We start from the raw sequence: 21,084 nt of genomic DNA on the forward strand, positions 1-21,084 counted from the left end.
GGTGCAAGAATTAAAATTAGAATAGGCTTCACCCAATAACAAATAGTCCTACATAATTCAAGACTCTGGAGATACCCCTCTATTATTTCCAGAGTATAATAAACTAATCTAATAATTCTGAATCAATAAAATGAGATGAAAGTCTGCTCAGAAGTCAATATTTCAGTGATTTATGGGGAAGGAGTGACAATGCAAAGGGAGGGTTGTGAAGTTTGATGAAAAAGGAACCAGTTGAGAGTTAGTCTCAGTAAGAGACTGTTACTACCTTTGGTAAGTATACTGGAACAAAAAAATGTTGACAAAAATGCTAAAAATGTATAATGTATTTTAGAAAGTTTTCTACCCCAAACTTATCCAAAATAAATCCCTGTTTGAACTGGTCAGTATTACTTAAATCTAACTGCAATTATACTTTCTACATTGGATCCATTACAGTCCCCTGTGTGATTTTACTACTCCATCTCTTTTTTTACTTTATTTTAGAGACCTGTTTTCTGGACCTCCTTGCTCCTCCATTACCCTGAATGGACTACTTAGTTCCCACAGCTTCAGAGCCCACTTTGCTCCAAATCTACTTCTATTACTTCCACATTTAAAAAACACCACAATAAAAACCAGAATACAAATGACTAGTGGAAATAACACTAAATAAAACACATCCACACTTTACTGCAATTAGCCTCAATTAATAGACAGGAGCTAGTGCCTTAATACCAAATGATGATGAATATGCCATTTCTTATATTGATTTGGTTGAGAAAGGTTAGACAGGAAGGGGAATTACCAGTTGATAGAAAAGACATGTAGATACCAAACACACTTTGCTACCTTCAATATTGCACTGAGTTGGCAGGGCTGCTTATCCTCTAATGACAAAATAGATATTAAGCACAGGGGTATTTTTGTCAATTTAGCAGAACACTGTTGTGCTATATGAAACCTACCTTTATATGATTTACGAAATATTTTTAGAAGACTCACTTCATTATAAAGGAGTCTCATTACTTCAATTATCACTGTTAAAGCCACTTCATTCCAATATCCCATTCTTCCGACAGATTAACTTTACTAGAAATGGACTCCATGTTCCCATGATTTGCCTTTGAGCCAAATCTGGTGTTATTACAGTTTCATTCTTCCACCATTCCTTTGCCATGCTGTACAAATTACCTCTACTGTCTAAAACTCAAATCTCACAGCTGCCTGGCTCTGCTGTTAAGGCTGTTTCTTCATCTAGAAGATGGAATAATATTCACTTCCATAGAATTATTATGAAAATTAAGAATTTCTAGTTTCTGGTCTGGCATGTAAGGAGCTTACAAACTGCCACTCCACTAACAACAACGAAAAAAAAATTGAACAAACAAAAACGAACAACTCTTCTTTTTATCTGTCACAGAACTGATGTCACAGGGGAAACTGCTGACCCAAAAATTGGGAGAAACAGACAAGTGGATACAGAAAATCAAAACTTACCAAAGCAGAAACCCATGAGCAGAACCAGTGCTGGGGTAGGAAAACCTGAACTGTAACTGATAAGACTGCTGGAGGTTCAGCTTGGACAAGTCTCTGAGTTAAGACTCTAGGGCAGTGCCCCCACCTCTATCTTCAAGAACTCTACCAGGTCCTCATAGTAAATATCAAGAGAAAAATCCCCTCATGCTTTTAACAGGGGTAGGGAAAAGGAGGCCTGCACTCAGGAGAAACCTTTGCCAGAGCCAACCTGCAGAGGTTTTATCAGAGCCTAACCTATCTGAACAAATGGAAATACTCAAATCCAACTGGCTTTAGCCTACCACATGGAGGAAGGGAAATATGCAACTTCATTTCCCTCTTGCCATCCTGTCCCACTAAGGGTGAGGGGGTTGACACTGAGAAGCACTGCGAACTACAAATTAAAACCAATGAAACATACCACTATACACCTATTAAAATGGGAAAATCCAAAACACTGACAACATCAAATGTGGAACAACAGGAAATCTTATCGCTGGTGGGAATATAATGTGGCACAGCCACTATAAGACAGTTTGGCAGTTTCCTACAAAACTAAACAAACTCTTACAACATACGATCCAGTGTTCCATGGTATTTACCTAAAGGAGGTGAAGACTTATGTCCACCCAAAAACCTACACATGGATGTTTAGGGCAGCTTTATTCATAAGTGCCCAAATTTGGAAGCAACCAAGATGTCCTTTAGTAGGTGAAAGGATAAACTGCGGTATATCAAGACAATAGATTACTATTCAGTGCCAAAAAGAAATGAGCTATCACACCATGGGTAGACATGGAGGAACCTTAATTGCATATTACTAAATGAAAGAAGACAATCTGTAAAGGCCCCATGCTGTAGGATCCCAACCATATGACATTCTGGAAAAGGCAAACCTATGGTGACAGTAAAAGGATCAGTAGTTGCCAGGGGTTAGGAGGAGTGAGGGATGAACAGGTAAAGCACAGAGGATTTTTAGGCCAGGGAAACTATTCTGAATGCTATTAATGGTGGATCTATCTCATTATACCTTTATTCAAACTCGGAGTGTACACAAAGAGTGAACCCTAATAAAAACTATGGACTGTGGATAATAATGATGTTTCAATGTAGGTTCATTTAAACAAAAAAGGTTCAAGTGGTCACATCAAAATCCCAGCTGGCTTATTTACAGAAATTGACAGCTGATCCTAAAATTCATGTGGAATTAAAAGGGACTATGAATAGCCAAAACAATGTTGAGTAAGAACAAAGTTGGAAAATTCACACTTCTGATTTCAAAACTTATTACAGAATTAGTGTAGTACTAGCATTAAGGAGAGACATAAAAATCAATGGAACAGGGGTGCCTGGGTGGCTCAGTCATTAAGCATCTGCCTTCTGCTCAGGTCATGATCCCAGGGTCCTGGGATAGAGCCCCGCATTGGGCTCCCTGCTCAGCGGGGAGCCTGCTTCTCCCTCTCCCACTCCCCCTGCTTGTGTTCCCTCTCTCACGGTCTCTGACAAAATGAATAAAACCTTTAAAAAAAAAAAAATCAATGGAACATAACTGAAGAGTCCAGAAATAAATCCTTGCACTTATGGATGACTGATTTGGGGCAGGAATGCCAAGACAATGGAGGAAAAATACTCTTTTCAACAAATGGTTCTGTAACAATAGCATAGTCACTTGCAAAAGAATAAATTTGGGCCTTCCTTACATAAAAATTAACTCAAAATGGATCTGTACCTAAAATGTGAGAACCAGAAATAAAACAGAAGAGTAAATCTTTGTGACTGTGGGTCAGGCAAAACTTTTAGACACAACATCAAAAACTCAAATGACAAAAGAAAAAAATTGGACTTCATAAAATAACTTTTGTGCTTCAAATAATACCAGTGAAACGGTGGAAAAAACCCACAAAAGGGGCGAAAACTTTTGCAAGTCGTATCTTACAAGGGACTAGATTATATAAAGAACTCTTACAACTCAATAATGAAGACAACCCAATTAAAAATAGGTAAAGGATTTGAATAGATACCTCTCCAAAGAAGATATACAAATGGCCAACAAGCACATGAAAAGATGCTCAACATTATTAGTCTTTAGGGAAATGCAATCAAAACCATAATGAGATACCACGTTATAGTCACTAAGATGGCTATAATAAGACAATAAGTTTTGGCAACAATGTGCAGAAACTGCAACTCTTATGCACTGCTGGTGGGAGTGTAAAATGGTGAAAGTGCTTTGGAAATGGTTTGGTAGTTCCTCAAAAGGTTAAACATGGAATTACATGACATGGCAATTCCACCGGTAGGTGTATAACAAAGAGAAATGAAAATACATCCATATAAAAACTTGTACACAAATGTTCATAGCAGCATTCTAACAGCCAAAAAGCAGAAACCAAAAGTTCATTAACTGAACAATGGCTAAACAAAATGTGGTAGATTCATACAATGGAATATTTCACAAGAAAAAGGAATGAAGTCCTAATACATGCTACACCACAGATGAATCCTGAAAACATTATGCTAAGTGAAAGAGGCCAATCACAAAAGACCACATAGTAGTATGCACATTGGTATGCATTCCTCATGGGGGAAAGGCAAGTTAAAACCACAATGAAAGACTTCTACACACTTATCAAAATGTCTAAAATAAAACAGACTTGTAACACCAAGTGTTGTATGGATGTAGAGCAAACAGAATTCTCATACACTGCTGATAGGAGTATAAGTTGATGGAACCACTTTGTAAAACTATTTATCAATTTTGAAATGCATCAACAAATAAGATGGACTGATAAGGTGTCAAAACAAATACAGCAAAATGTATAGAATCTAATTCGCAGGAATATGGGTGTTCAAACAATTCTGTCAACTTCTATTTTTGAAAATTTCTGTAATAAAATGTTACAGGAAAAACTATGTACCCAAAATTAGTATGTATATTATGTACATAAAAAGGTCACAGCAGATTTATACGGCCAAAAGCTAACAGAACCCAAATATACATCAATAGTAGAATGGATTGGAAAAAAATATGTAAAAATGTATTTATACAATTGAATACTGTATAGCAATGAAAAACTACTGCTACATAAATACAACATAAATGAATTTCACAATGTTGAACAAACTATTCTATTTAAGTTCAAAACAAGGCAAAACAAATATATGGTGATAAGGTCAGAATAGTGGTTATCTTTGGGGAAGGGGTATTGACTGTTGGAGGATGTATGGGGAAGACTCTGGGGGTTGGAAATAGGCCATATCTTGATGGTGATTATAATATGTAAAAGTTCACTGGGCTATATAGTTAAGAGACTGCTAGTTATACTGTTAAAGATATACTCTTCATTGTACATAATCAGTAAGGTTTATTTACAAACACACACACACACACATTATTACACTTTAATGTACAGGATTATACAACTCTCTAATTCATGTTCACCTACTGATTACTCTTTTGGCTCTAAGCTCCCCCACTCATAGTTTAATCAGGGCAGCTCTTTTGCTTCTATTCCTTCCTTACACTGATGTTCATGTAAGACTTCACTTAACGTCTTCAGAAGCTAAAAAGTAAATCTGATTCACTGCCCTGTCACAAATTGATCCCCCAATTTCAAAAGTCTACAGCAATTTAATAATTATATACCATTTCATACCAAACTAATAAACACTTCATGTATATACATTAATCTCATTCCCTTAACTAAAATAGTAGCTCTTTAGGGGTAAAGGGCTCATTTTCCTTTCCCCTTGGCGCCTAACAAACTTGCTGACTGATAGGAGAAACTGGTTATGGAGCATCCTGGTTTCTATCCTTAAAGTCTTACTTACTCAATTTATGATAAACTGCTTTTTTCACCACAAATAAGAATTACACTGTTATACAAAATTACATGTAATTTTAACTAGTTGTGTCAGTTATAAAAGTCTTACTCTTCTTAAAGCCATTCAGTTTCATAAGAATTCAGAAAATTTTCAATAAATTAAGAAACAAATATATCTGGAGGACTACTTTTTTCATTCCCATACTTTCAAATCCCTTAGTTAATTTACTGTATGCTCTCTGGATTAAGTAACAAGATAATTACTCAACTGGCCTTTGGGAACACACTCCAGGTTGGCTATTTAATTAAAAGATAGGTATATGTGCATTCATATTCAATTGAACTCAAAAGTATTCTTGATCAGTTAAAATAAGGAACTCTTCGAAGACTTCAAAAACATACCATAAAGCCAAATTGAATATCAGTATCAAAAGGTCAGGCAGATTATCCAAGAGCCGAATATATTTAGTTCTCCCTAATCACTTTACTTTTTCAATTCCATGCAGCAATCTTTTGCCATTAAAAACACACACTCTGGCTGTCTATTAGCCAGCTTTTCCTTCTATCTTTCACTCACATTTCCACTCTTAAAGTCCTTGGTATCTCCACCACTTCATTTATATCACAACTGCAAAAATCCTGAATTCTGAGCATATTACTATCATAAATATTTATTATATTCAGTATTAAAAGTTACTGGTAAGGAATCAACTTCTATAAATTTGTTACAGCCTATTTTTTAATAATCTATTTGAATACAGGAAGAAGTACATCATCCCTAACTCTTTGCTCGAACGAAGGTTATACATAGAAATTATATTCAGAAATGGCTCCAGGCAAGATGACAAATATAACCTGTAATTTTAATTGTATTTACAATTATCTTCCTTTCATTCCCCTCCTCATTTATAGAATTTAACTTGGCTAAGGCACAGTAAAGACACAAGACAAAAGAGAAAAAGTGGCACAAGTTGAAGAAAAATGTCAGGGAGAACCTAGTCATTCTGTGACAGTTTTTCTATTTAGAAGCCAAATAAGATTAAGATCTTTAAAAGAATTTCATTCTACCTAAAGTATTAAGATTTTAATCGAAATTTTATAAAATATGGAGATTTCTAGAAAGTACTAACTAAAAAATATTTTAAGGAAGTCAACTTCTCAGATCTTATGCACCAAGTAACTTATTACCCTTATCTTCTCAAGTTACCCTATAATTAGCCCTAGAATTAAACACTGACAGACTGTCCTACTCTTAAAGGTACATACATTCTTAATGGCAAAGAATCAGCTTTAATTAAAGGACATCCAGAATGGGTTTCGGGTATAAATAACCCCTGCAACAATGGTGACAAATAAGCAAATATCTTTAAAAAAAAAAAAAAAAAAAGGCAAGCTGAACTACAGTACACAAACCAAACTCAAATGAAAAAGCTCACATACTTTATAAATAACAGAACAAAAATGAATAGTCAGAAAATAATGTGGGAGAGAAAAATAGCAGAATCCTTTATGGTACACAGGCCAAAGCACAGGATTCTGGAACAATTTATATAGAAACAAGAACCATAAAATCTCACACTCTTAGAGAAAAATGCAATTAACTGATTTTCACATTTATTCGAGTATTTGAGTGCCTGTTATGTGAAAAGAATAGTTCTAGCAAACTACTGAGCTGAATCATCAGAGTTGGAGTCTAGCAGAGGAGATATGACATTGTTATAAATAATTAAAATCAAGGAAGGGTAAAGTGTCCTAAGAACGGTAAACAAAGTGCTAAAGGAGTTCATATTAAGATGTTATTCAAATTGGGGGAAATCAGAAATGGATTCATGGCATATAAGTTGGCCCTTGAAACTCTGAACTTATACCAGGAACAATTAAGGGAAGAGAATTCTGGGCAATGGGAACGGAAGAGCAAAGGCAGAGGCTGGAAAGCAGAAGGCATATATAGAATATAGCAAACTGTTCAATTTGACTAGAGTATAAGTTGTATACAAGACTACAAAAAGCTGGGCGCCTGGGTGGCTCAGTCGTTAAGCGTCTGCCTTCGGCTCAGGTCATGATCCCAGGGTCCTGGGATTGAGCTCCACACCGGGCTCCCCGCTCTGCAGGAAGCCTGCTTCTCCCTCTCCCACTTCCCGGGCTTGTGTTCCCTCTCTCGCTGTGTCTCTCTCTGTCAAATAAATAAAATCTTAAAAAAAAAAAAAAAGACTACAAAAAGGTGGAAAAGTATATAAGGAGTCAGATTATGACTGATTGCTAATACAGAGATCTTCAGTAATAAGTCATGAAGAATCACTAAGCATTAAGAGGCAAGGGATCTGATCTGGAGAGATTTATCTAGCATTGAGGAATGAAATGAATGGGGAAGAGAGGCGACATCAATTAGGTTACCCGGAGAAGTAATGAGGACCTCAATCATGGTGCTAACAGTACAGGAGGGAGAAGGCACAGTTCTAAGTTAGGCACTAGGATCTACAATGTGTAGGATGCCATTACACTCAACTGAGATATTTTTAAAATCTTAACACATCATTCTCATTTTTTAAAAAGATTCATTTATTTATTTATGAGAAAGTACACACACAAGAGTGGGGGAAAATCTCAAGTAGACTCCCCACCAAGCACATAGCCTGTAGTGGGGCTCGATCTCATGATCCTGAGATCATGACCTCTGCAGAAAACAAGAGTTGGATGCTCAAGTGACTGAGCCACCCCAGGGCCCCCACATCATTCTCATTTTTAAAGAAATTGTAATCTGGAAAAATCATTGTTAAAGCACTAAAAGCTAATTAATCATGCAATACATGATTTCCAGATAAATATTACAAACAAAAATTAAAATGGTCAGGGGAGGCTTTATTAAAGAGGTTGGACCTGATCTGCACCTTAATGAAAAGACAGAACTTTAAGAGGGGAGGGATAAAATTTCACACAAAGGAAACTTTTAAGTTAAATAATTTAATAAAGATGAATATATGCAAAATACAATTTAAGTAATTTCCAACAAAAAGGGAGATAAAATGTAATACATTAAAAAAATCTTCAATTTTTCATATTGCTATCAGAAAAACAAGGTATTATTACAGCTTTAAATAGTTAAAAATAAGTATTTTATTATATTCTAGACTTAAAGGAGGATTACTTTTAATGAGTTCTATAGGAAAATGAGTCTTTTTTTTTAAAGTATCTTGAAGCTTTATTCAGTCACAATTTGAAATATCCAAAATGTTTTGTTATTCATGAAAGAAGTTCCTCAAAACACATCTATCATCTAATAACTCTCTTCATATTTTTCATGTAAGTGACAAACAGGATTTGAACTCAGATCCATCTGACTCCAAAACCAGAGCTACACTTGCACTCACTGCAGTATTAACTTATTTTCTTGATTTTAAAATCCCAGATGAATTAATCACAGTCAAAGGACAGGACAGGAGGAAGAGATCAGTAAATCTCAAACTATATAATGACTGCAAAACTGAGATACCAATCTTTGCATTTATATAAATATATACACAGCACACAGAAATACTGTAAAGTGGCTTTTGTTGTTGTTCAATGAATATTAAGCTCTTTTTAACAAAGTGCTACTATTGAATTAGCATGACAAATGGGGGAGGGGGGGTCTTAAGAGTGACAGTACCCCACTGAGGTACTTCAACCTGTTCACATATTTCTTTCAGCACTGGGCTACCAGTTGGCCTTTCCTCTTATGGACCCTCATCCTCCAGCCTTTCATGGTTTATCTTCCCTCTCACAACCCTTCTAAGACTGCCCTTGATGGGCAGATTTCCTTTGTATTCTTTTTAAACATTCAGGAAGGACAGAGTAGAGGGTGTGCCCAATTTCTTTGTATTTAACCTTATAATTCAAGAAAAGCTCTAACCTCTTCTCTCCCATTTCTTTAAGGACAAGGATTCAAGTACTTTCTCATGAAGTAAACATTTTGTTATAGAATATATACAGAGTTAAAAAAAAAACCCTAAATTTTATAATTATTTTAAACCAATTCCTATATTACTGAAATTTGATTTTTAGGATTCCTTAAAAATGATCCATAATAAAGGAAAGAAGGCACTAGGAATATGCATAGCTCTTACAAGACATTATAATTGCATTGGCCTCAAATATATTAATTCATTCAAAAGAAATCCATTCATTCAACCAATAACTGAGTGTCTAATGTGTGCCAGGTACTGTTCAACAATTAAAAAAAACTCCTTTCCTCAAGGAGCTTAGCCCTCATGGGAGAAGACAGATAATAAGCAATAAACATAAGACAGTGTGTTAGAAAGTGATAAATGCTATGGGGAAAAAAACAGAACAGGGTAAGGGAGAATTCCAGGGTGTTAGGGCAGGTTGTAATTTTAAATAGGGTGTTCAGAAAGGGTTTATGAAGGTGTCATTTCAGTAGACTTGGAGGTAAGGGAGTCAGACACGGTAATACCTGGGGAAAGTACTCCAGGCATAAAAACAACCAGGGCAAAGGTCCTGGAGTATCCTAGGAACAAGGCGGCCAGAGAGGCCAAAGGGATGCCTTTAGAAAGGAGAAAAGTTAGTAAGAGACGCATCAGGAGAGGTATGTGTGGGGGTATATAGATTATGCAGGGTTTATGGGACACTAAGGAATTTGGCTTTTACTGTGAATGAAATGAGGATCCATAGAAGGTTGAGCCAAGTGACATGATCTGTTTTACCAGAACGACTGCTGGGTTAAGAACAGACTATAGAGGGGCGCCTGGGTGGCTCAGTTGGTTGGGTGTCTGCCTTCAGCTCAGGTCATGATCCCGGGGTCCTGGGATCGAGCCCTGCGTCGGGCTCCCTGCTCAGCGGGAAGCCTGCTTCTCCCCCTCCCGCTCCCCCCTGCTTGTGTTCCTTCTCTCACTGTCTCTCTCTGTCAAATAATAAATAAATAAATCTTAAAAAAAAAAAAAGAACAGACTATACGGAAGGCAAGGGTGAATACAGTGAGACCAGTTAGGAGGATACTAACGAAACACAGGTACTTCCTATAAACTTTAGCCATAATGGCTCAGCGTTTACTTTTTAAGCATAATCTGTCAGATCCTGTTAACAGGAAATAACTGGAACTTAGAAGTTTATTATATAGAGCTCTTGGCATATATGTACATCATGCAACACAAAAACAAAGGACATCTTTTAGCTACCCGCTACAGAAAAATTCTAAGTGTGTTCCTGTATAATCAGCTATTCCCTTTATGAAATTTTTAAAAATCCTACTGCAGCTTAGACTATTCTTTAAAGAAATAAGCTATTATTCCTGTAGCTCTTTTAGTTACATACTATTTTTGAAGAAAAAAATGCTACTTCTGTCCACTGAAAATATAAATCATTCCCTTGGACTGGTATTTCTCAGATCACTTAAATTAACCATTCCTAAAAAATCTTATTTCCTTTGGGAGGGGACAAAGCTTTTTCTTTTTATGCTCCCATCTTTAAAGTTTTCTTTCAATTGATACCAAATTTGCATATCAGTATCTGGGTCATTCACTTCAGGAAAGGGCAACCACAAAAACTCCCACTGTCACAAATAACATGTTTCAAAAAAATGTCCCTTCATGATACCAAAAAACTTCTCATTATCATCTAGTCCTCCTGGAAAAAGCAAATACAAGTCCAAAAATTCTATAGAAGTTATCCTTAACACTGTATTATCTATCATAAGGGTAAGAGAAAAAGGGCAATTAAGATATTCAATTTGGGGCGCCTGGGTAGCTCAGTTGTTAAGCGTCTGCCTTCGGCTCAGGTCATGATCCCAGGGTCCTGGGATCGAGTCCCACATCGGGCTCCCTGCTCCGTGGGAAGCCTGCTTCTCCCTCTCCCACTCCCCCTGCTTGTGTTCCTGCTCTCGCTATGTCTCTCTCTGTCAAATAAATAAATAAAATCTTAAAAAAAAAAAGATATTCAATTTGCCTGGAAAGGGATTAGGGAGCATGGAAGGAGATTTTGAAATAAAAATCATACCTCTAAAAACATTTGCTCATGAAACTGAAATAGGCATACTGTCCTATAGTATTTGAAGGAAACGAAGAGTGAAATATAAACAATTTTCTTGCTTCAAAGATTCAGAAAGATGAAAAGACTTCCCTGTGACAATTTTTGGAAGAAACAGGTGTGTAAACTTACAACACATGGTACTGAATTCAAATTCATTAATTCATTCAACATTTAAGTGCCTCTTAAGTACCAGTAATTTCACGAAGCACTGAGGACACAGTCCTTGTTCTCAAGGGCTTATAGTCTTCACTTATCCCACAAGTTACCAAGTATTTACTATGAGCCAGATACTGGGGATATAACAGCATAACAGGTGACCGCAAACAGCTTACACTGGGGGAAGAGGGAAATGCCTTAATGATGAAAACATACATAACATCCAAGTGTTATATGTGCTGCTTACAGAAGTGGGGGGCGGGGGTGGTACACAAACAACTGAGTGATGGATTCACAGAGGGAGGGAGGAGAATATAGAGACTTGGGAGAGGTGACAGGAGAGCTGAGTCCTTAAAGAGGATTAGATGTTCACCTGGCCGACCTTGGGGGAAGGAATCCTAGCAGAGGGAGCAACTAGAGCAAAGGCAGAGAGATATGAACACACTCGTGTTATCTGGCAGGCCTGGAATACAGAATGTAAATCATGGAGGTTTCTATATGCCACAAGTAAGACTGGACTTTATTGGTATATATGAAAGGACCCTGAGGGTTTTATTCAGAAAACCAGCATATGTGATCAGGTTTTTCTGGTGTGATGAGACACTGGTTTACAAAGAAATGAGAAAAGAATAACACTAGATAATGATGTCACCACATGAAACAACAAAGGAAGACTGCCCAGTTAGAAAACTAAACCCCATTCAGGAAAAAAATTAAGCCACTTAACTATCCAAGCCCCTGTGGAAAAAAAGTTTTTAGCCAGTATCATTGAAAACTGAAAAGTAGAGGGAAGGTTTTTATATATATTATGGATTATAACATCTACATATCTGTTTTGAGTTCAAGAGGTCTTAGCTTTTTATTAATTGTGTAAACATATATGGGACTGATGACTGCTGTACAAAAAGCAATGAAACTGTTTAGGAGCAAGTCTTTGATACAAAGGGAGAACCACGAGTAACAGAAGGTATTTAAGTCAGGTTTAAAGGTTTCCAAAGTTCAAGATACTCAAGTTTTATTGAATCAGCGCGTTTAAAAGGTGTGTCATAGGGGTGGAGCAAAAGGAGGAGGGGTTAAAATTAATACACAGATATATATAAACAAGTTAACTCTTGATGTCGCTGGACTAAAATCACCACTTGAAGCTCTTTTCTCATGTAGAAGAAATGAACACCTACCAGATCCAATTAACATAAACACACAGGGTACAGGGAGAGGATGATCATACATGACAATGTAAATGGGGTGGGGGCCAACCACCTATCCAGAACCCATAATCCAGCTGGCGGCGCGATGAGGAAATCCATTCCCCAAACCTCACAGCTCAGACTACACGATTTAGACATAAAGGCAGAAAAATGTCATTCCCAAATTCCACAAGCGAACCACCAGTCACTGGCCAAGGGGATAGAATCACACACTCAAGGGGATATAATCCCAGAACTCAAGGACAGAATACCATCCCCACACCGTTCTTGAGCGGAGGTGAAGGATCCCCCCTATTCTAGGAGTGGGGAGCAATCACCCTCAGTCCCTGCCCTAAGGGGGTCGACGCCCCCGCGGCCAGGCCCTGCCGAGGCCAGGGGCAGTGACAGCCCCGAAGCCCCCTCAACCTCGGCCAGGAGCTGCCACTACTCCTCGCACCCCCTCCTCCCCAACACACATCCTCCCCTACCTGATATGGCGGCGGCGGCTCCTGATCCGGCTCCGTCCCCTCGCCAAAACTAGCCCGGTCGGACTGAGACTCGTGAAGCAGGGAGATGTCATCCGAAGTGGGGGATTTGAGGCAGTTCCCCATCTTCCGGGGCTAGGATGTGTGATCTGGGGGAGGAAGAAAGCAGTGACGGGGTCGTTCGCACGCTCGCGGTCAGCCTCGGTCAGCGAGGTGGGGTCGGACAGCAGGCCGGGGCTCAAGCGGCGGCGGCTCCCCCGCCCCCCGGCGCCGCCGAAGGGCCGCTCATGCCAGCCCCCGGACTTGGGGGCTCAAGGCTGGGCCGCGGGCTCCGCTGGGGTCGCGGCGGTTGCCTCTTGCGAGGCGGCAATGGGGGGGGGGGGCGGGGAGACGAAGCACTTCCCCACCCCGCCCCCCCGCGGGGCGGCGGCGGCCACGGAGCTGTTGGGCCTAATCCAGGTCAGGAGGGGGGGGCGCGGCCGTCGCGGCTGCCTCAGCTGCTGCCTCAGCTGCTGCTGCCCCTGCCGACGCCGGAGCCGCGGCCGCGGGCCTCATCCTACTCCGCCTCAAAGCGGCGGCGGCGGCGGCGGCCAGAACGAGGCCAGCTGCGGTCCTGCGTCACGCCGCCGTGCGTGCTCTGGTCCCGCCCCCGGCGCCGGGAGCCGTGGGCGGCTCGGGCTGCGCGGCCGCGCCCCCTTCTCCGCCTCCCGCAGCTGCTCCTGGGGCTGCGTCAGTTTCTGCTTCTCTCCTTGACAGTTGGCACGGTACCTGACTCAGAAACCTCTCTCCAGTCTCCCGTGCCTCCCCACTTCCACTTCTCCATCGCAGCTGTCTCTGTTCTTACCTGCGCACTGTTCTGACAGTCTTCTCACCGCCTTCTGCCAAGTGATCTATTTATAAACCCTTATCTGAATGTGTCACTCCCGTGGTTAAAATGTTAAATGGCTTCTTCCCCTTTATCCTTTCAGAATAAAGTCCAAGCTCACTAGCGAACCAATCCACTATTTGTACAGTTGAATAATCTTTTTAAAATGTACATCTGATCCCCCATTTAAAACCTTCAATGGCTTCCTAAAACTGTTATGACTGCTATGACTAAGTATTCTTAAGTGTTTTACAAATCTGACTACTTCCCCAATCTTCATTAGCAACATTGTCTCCTCAAATATTCTAAACTCCAGGCTGTCTAAATAAAGTACTTTTGGTTATCTTAGAAGACTGTTCCCACTGGCTGAGGCCTTTAGGCATATTGTTTTTCTTTTTTTTTAAGATTTTATTTATTTATTTGACAGAGAGAGACACAGCGAGAGAGGGAACACAAGCAGGGGGAGAGGGAGAGGGAGAAGCAGGCTTCCTGCTGAGCAGGGAGCCAGATGCGGGGCTCGATCCCAGGACCCTGGGATCATGACCTGAGCTGTAGGCAGACGGTGACGAACTGAGCAACCCAGGCCACCCACGCATATTGTTTTTCTGACCCTAGCTCACTTCTCCTTCACTCCAGACCTTCTACCTCTCATCAGGCTAACCATTATTCCCACTTATCCTTTCTACATTCATCTTTGTTTCCCCTAACCCTCTAGTCTGGGTTAGTCACCTCTGTGCTCTTAGTCCCTGAGCTTTTCTCTGTCACAACCTAATCAAGCTGAATCATCTGTCCCTCCTCTGTGCATGGCCTGACACATTGCCTAAGGTAGAGTAGGATCTCTTGGTTGAATGAACAAAGAGCCCAAGAAGCAATGTGTGGGAAGGAAGGAAACAAGAAAGATGAGAATGCTCTCAGAAGACAAGAAGTGGGTCTTGACTCCCTTTCTTTTATTCACCATTTACTGATTATTTTTCTCCCCTCACAAGACCCTATGCTAGGCACTAGGGAAACTGGTTTACCAGATCTGGCTTGTCTCTGGTGGAGCCCAGAGTCCAGCTGGGAATACAAGTAAACAGATGAGTTCCTCTTCTCCCCCCAACCAAAGGTTTTTAGAGAGCCCTAAGGAGAGTGATTAGACCATTTGGGTGAGGATCAGAAATGATTCTTGGAGGTAGGACTCTGTTAAACTGGTATGGGCATGAGTACTCTAACTGTGGAGTCCCTATTCTACAAAATTACTTACTTAAATGGACTCATATCCCATATTAAATATAAGCTTTTTGCTGCATTCTCTCTTCCTCAAGACTTAGCTTCCTTCCCATTAATATCTCCCACCTAAATATGGGATCCTTTATGCCATGTTTGTATCAGAATCTTTCATACATCCTCAAGAATCATTACTTAATTCTCTAGCTTGAAAAGTAAAATCATTGGATTCCCTGGGAGAAAAATTTCAGGCATTTGGCTCTCCCCGCCCCCCGCCGTTGCCATTTTCCTTGTCTCCTCTGAACTCTTACAACAGCTTCTTAATAAAGCCTTTGCTTCTATACCATGAACCCATTCTCCACACTACTGCCATGAAAAATGTAATCAGAGAGCTTTCATAGACTTGTGGTTCAGAAATTTAGCATGGCATTAAGGCCTTGCACCATTTGGTCTCATCTTCATGTCCCATATGACTCCAACTCCAACCAGGCATCCTACACTCCAGCCATTTTCACACTACTTGCTATGCACTCAATTTTCACTATGCTTTTCCACCTTTGACCTTTTGCCATGCTGTTTCCTTCTGTTGAATTCCAGCCATCTTTTAAGACCCTCCTTAAAAACTACTTGCTTCATGTAGCTGTCCTCGATTTCACTTTGTTGGAACATATGTAACAATAGAAAATAAATGGGATCTATTATTGTATTATATATAACTATGTGTAATATATGAATATTTTAACACAATTTTAAATATGTAGTCATAACTGACATTTATTAGCCTGAGCCAGACATGTAAGAGCCCAGAAAGGTATATATTGGTATTCCCGTTTTGCAAGAATAGAAACATGGATTCACATGGATTCAGGGCTAAAGCCAGGATTTTAATCATGTACCAGTTGCCATTGTTAGGTATGAAAAAGGACTACAACTTTTTTCGTCCTGGTATTTCTCAGTACGTAAAAACAAGGGAATGGGGAAAACATCTTAAATGCCTTTGGCATCCACATGTAAGGAAGTAGCTATTCAATGATCTTTCTTCCTAACTCAGCTTTAGAAAGGAGCTCTTGGAGAGTGCCCTGTAGACCAGAGTGTGACCTAATCACAAAACATAATTTAAAATCGAAAATAGTAATAATCAGGACTACTGCAGTGACAAAGACTCTCCTTGACCTAACTCTAGTCCGGCTCCTCTAAAGTCCTCAAGGCCCTAAACTTGAGTTCTGTCCTAGGGCTACTTATTCCAGTTTTAGCAAAAATCTGAGTCAGTTTAACCCCTCCCTTGTATCTGACAACCTTAGCCAGCCTTCAGCAAAAATCCTATCAAGGAGGTTTAGCCAGAATTCCTCTTAGCCCTGATGTTTCCTCTTAGTAATTTTCTATCCACTGATCCCACCCTGTTCCTTGCCCTTAAATCCACACTTGTCCTTTTGTATTCAGAGTAGAGTCCATAGATTTATTTGGTAGACAAGTTTTAGGTTCATATCAATATTGAGCAGAAGGTACAAAGATTTACCATATACAGCCTGCCCCTATACATGCATAGCCTCCCCCATTTCAACATCCTGCACCAGAGTGGTATATTTGTTACAACTGATGAGCCTACAATGACCCATGACTAACACACAAAATCCTTGCTTACGTTAGGGTTCACTCTTGCTGTTGTACATTCTATGGGTTTGGACAAATTTATAATGATGTGTATCCACCATTATAGCATATACAGAATAGTTTCACTGACCTAAGAATCTGTGCTCCACCTATTCATCCCTCTCTTGCCCCTAAAAGTCATTGATTCTTTACTGTCACCATGGTTTTACCTTTTTCAAAATGTCATATAGTTGGAACCATACAGCATGGAGCCTTTTCAGATTGTCTTCTTTCACTTAGTAATATACCATTAAGGTTCTTCCTTGTCTGTCCATGACTTGATAACTCATTTCTTTTTTGCACTGAATAATATTCCACTCCCTGAATGTCCCACAGTTTACACTGAAGAACATTTTACTTACTTCCAAGTTTTGGCAGTTATGAATAAAACTGCTATAAACATCCATGTACAGGGTTTTCTTTTCCAATTTTTTTATTGTGGTAAAAAACACTTAACCTAAAATTTAGCACCTTAACCATTTTTTTTAAAAGTAGGCTCCACACCCAGCATGGAGCCCAACGTGGGCTTGAACCCACAACCATGAGATCAAGACCTGAGCTGAGATCAAGATCGGATGCCTAACTGACTAAACCAGGCAGGCATTCTTCACCTTAACCATTTCCAAGTGTGCAGTTCAGTGGAATTAAATACATTCATAATATTGTGCAACCATTACCACCATCCATCTCCAGATCTTTATTCATCTTGTAAAACCAAAACTATCCATTAAACAATAACTCCCATTCTCCTCTCTCTCCAGCCACTAGCAACCACCATTCTGTCTCTATGATTTTTAACTAAGTATCTCACAGTATTTGTCCTTTGGTGGCTGGCCTCAAGGTTCATCCATGTTGTATCATATTACAGGATTTCCTCCCTCTTTAAGGCTGAATAATATTCCATTGTATGTATATACCACACTTTGCTTATCCATTCATCCATTGATGGGCACAGGTTTCTTCTATGTTTTAGTTATTATGAATCATGCTGCTATGAACATGGGCATACAAATGTCTCTTTGAGACCCTGATTTCAATTCTTTAGTCATATACCCAGAAGTGGAACTGCTGGATCACATGGTAATTCTGTTTAATTTTCTGAGGAACTGCGACACTGTTTTCCACAGAAGCTGTACCATTTTACATTCCCGCAGAAGTGTGTCTGCAAGTTTTTGTGTAGACATAAGTTTTCAACTAATTCTGGCAAATACCAAAGAGCACAATTGCTGGATTGTATGTTAAGAATATGTTCAGTTTTGTTTAACTGACTGAGCCACCCAGGAGCCAAGAATATGTTCAGTTTTGTAAGAAACCACCAAGTTGTCTTCCAAAGTGGCCGTACCATTTTGCATCTCCTCCAGCAATGAATGAGAGTTCCAGTTTCTCCGTATCTTCCCCAGAATTTGGTGTCAGTATTCTGGGTTTTGGCCATACTAACAGGTGTATAGTGGTAAACTCATTTAATTTCCATTTATCTGAAATTTTCCTTTCACATGCTTATTTGTCATCTGTATATTTTAATTGGTGAGGTTTCTGTTTTTTTTTTTAAAGAGGGTTGTTTATATTGTTGTTGAGTTTTAAGAGTTCTTTATATATCTTACAGAACTGTCCTTTATCAGATATGTCTTTTATAACATTTCCTTCAAGTCTATGGCTTGTCTTTTCGTCCTTTTGACCCTGTCTTTCATACAGCAGAAATTTTTAAATTTAACTAAACTCAGCTTATCTATTTTCTTTCATGTATTGTGCCATGCTTTATATCTAAAAAGTCATTGCAAAACCTAATGTCATGTAGATTTTCTTCTATGCTGTCTTCTAGGGGTTTTATATATTTGCATTTTACATTTAGATGTGATCCATTTTGAGTTAATTTTTGTGAAGGGTGTAAGGTCTGCATCTAGATTCATTTTTTTGCACATGGGTGTGTAGCCATTCTAGTACATTTGTTGAAAAGACTATCTTTTCTCCATTGTATTACTTGCCTTTGCTCCTTTGTTAAAGATCAATTGACTGTATTTGTGTGGGACTATCTGGACTGTCTATGCTGTTCTACTGATCTATTTGTCCATTCTTTTACCAACACCATACTGTCTTGATTACTATAGCCTTATAGTAAGCCTTGAAGTAGGGTAGCATCAGTCCTCCAACTTTGTTCTTCTTCAATAATCTGTTGGTTATTCTGAATCTTTTGCCTCTCCATAAAAATGGAGAATCGGGTGTTGATATCCATAAAATAACTTGCTGGGATTTTGTTTGAGATTGCCTTGAATCTATAGATCAAGTTGGAAAGAACTGACATCTTAACAATATTGAGTCTTCCTATTCATGTACATAGACTATCTCTCCATTTATTAAAAAAATTTTTTTTAAGATTTTATTTATTTATTACGCAGAGAGACACCGTGAGAGAGGGAACACAAGCAGGGGGAGTGGAAGAGGGAGAAGTAGGCTTCCCGCGGAACAGGGAGCCCAATGTGGGGCTCTATCCCAGGACCCTGGGATCATGACCTGAACCAAAGGCAGACACTCAATGATTGAGCCACCCAGGCGCCCCTTTCCATTTATTTAGTTCTTATTTGATTTCATTCATCAGAATTTTGTAGTTTTCCTCAAATAGGTGTTCTACATATTTTGTTAACTTTATACATAAGTATTTCATTTTGGGGAGTGGCTAATGTAAATGGTATTTCAATTTGACTTTCAAATTCCCCCTGTTTATTGCTGGTATATACAGGAAAGCAACTGACTTTTGTATGTTAGTCTTGTATCCTGCCATCTTGCTATAATGACTTATTAGTTTCAAGAGTTCTCTGGTTCATTCTTTTGGATTTTTTTACATAAATGATCATGTCATCTATGAACAAAGTCAGACTTATTTCTTCCTTCTCAGTCTGTATATCTTTGATTCCTTCTCTTGTTTTATTGCATTATCTAGGACTTCCAGTATGATATTAAAAAGCAGTGGTGAGAGGGTACTTACCTTATTCCTTATTTTAGTGAAAAGCTTTGAATTTCTTACCATTTAGTATGATGCTAGCTGTAGGTTTTTTTGTAGATAGTTTTTATCAATCTGAGGAAATTCCCCTCTATTCCTAGTTTACTGAGAGTATCATGTATGAGTGTTGGATTTTGTCAAATGCTTTTTCTGTGCCTATTGATATGATCATGGGATTTTTCTTCATTAGCCTGTTGATGTGCTGAATTACATTAACTGATTCTCAGTTGTTGAACCAGCCTTGCATACCTGCGGTAAATCTCACTTGGTATATAATTCTTTTCATATTGTTAGATTCTATTTGCTAAATTTTTTTTTGCTAACTTTTGAGGATTTTTTGCATCTATGTTCATGAGAAATATTGGTCAGTAGTTTTATTTTCTTATAATCTCTTTGTCTGGTTTTGGTATTAGGGTAATGCTTGCCTCATAAAATGGGTTAGGAAGTATTCTCTCTGCTCTATGTTCTGAAAGAAATTGTAGAGAATTGGCATAATTTCTTCCTTAAATGTTTGAAAGATTGCACCAGTGTACCTACCTGGGCCTGATGCTTTCTGTTTTGGAACATTATTAATTGTTGATTCAATTTCTTTAATTAGGTTTATTCATATTTTTAATTCTTCTAGTGTGAGTTTTGGCAGATTGAGTATTTCAAGGAATTGGTCAATTTCACCTATACCATCAAATTCATGGGCATAGAATTGTTCGTGGTATTACTTTACTATTCTGTTAATGTCCATGGGACCTGTAGTGATGGCCTTTCTTTCATTTCTGATGTTAGGAATTTGTGTCCTCTCCCTTTTTAACTTAGTTAGCCTGGCTAGAGGCTTGTTGATTTTATTGATCTTTTCAAAGAACCAGCTTTTGGTTTGATTTTCTCTATTGATTTCCTGTTTTCAATTTCATAAATTTCTGCTCTAATTTTTATTATCCCTTTTCTTCTATTTACTTTGAATTTAATTTGCTCTTCTTTTTCTAGTTTCCTAAAATGGAAGCTTAGGTGACTGATTTTAGATCTTTCTTCTCTTTTTTTCTAATATAGGCATTCAATGCTATAAATTTCCCTCTAAGCACTGCTTTTGCTCCATCCTACAAATTTTGTTAAGTTCTCTTTTCATTTTCATTTAGTTCAAAATATTGTTTAATTTCTCTTGAGATTTCTTTTTTGACCCATGTGTTAGTTAGAAGTGTGTTGTTTAATC

At 38.7% G+C, this 21,084-nt stretch overlaps 1 protein-coding gene across 1 annotated transcript in view; it reads right to left on the bottom strand.

Moving 5' to 3' along the window:
* Nucleotides 1-13,795, bottom strand: part of RNF11 (ring finger protein 11) — a 39,591-nt gene extending 25,796 nt beyond the window's left edge. The window contains exon 1 of the mRNA XM_032429320.1: nt 13,171-13,795. Coding sequence (XP_032285211.1) covers nt 13,171-13,293 — 123 coding nt within the window. The 5' untranslated portion in view covers nt 13,294-13,795. The remainder of the gene's footprint in view (nt 1-13,170) is intronic.
* Between the last annotated feature and the right edge of the window lie 7,289 nt (nt 13,796-21,084).

The sequence above is a fragment of the Phoca vitulina genome, unplaced genomic scaffold, assembly GCF_004348235.1.
Source record: "Phoca vitulina isolate PV1807 unplaced genomic scaffold, GSC_HSeal_1.0 scaffold2, whole genome shotgun sequence".
Lineage (NCBI taxonomy): Eukaryota > Metazoa > Chordata > Mammalia > Carnivora > Phocidae > Phoca > Phoca vitulina.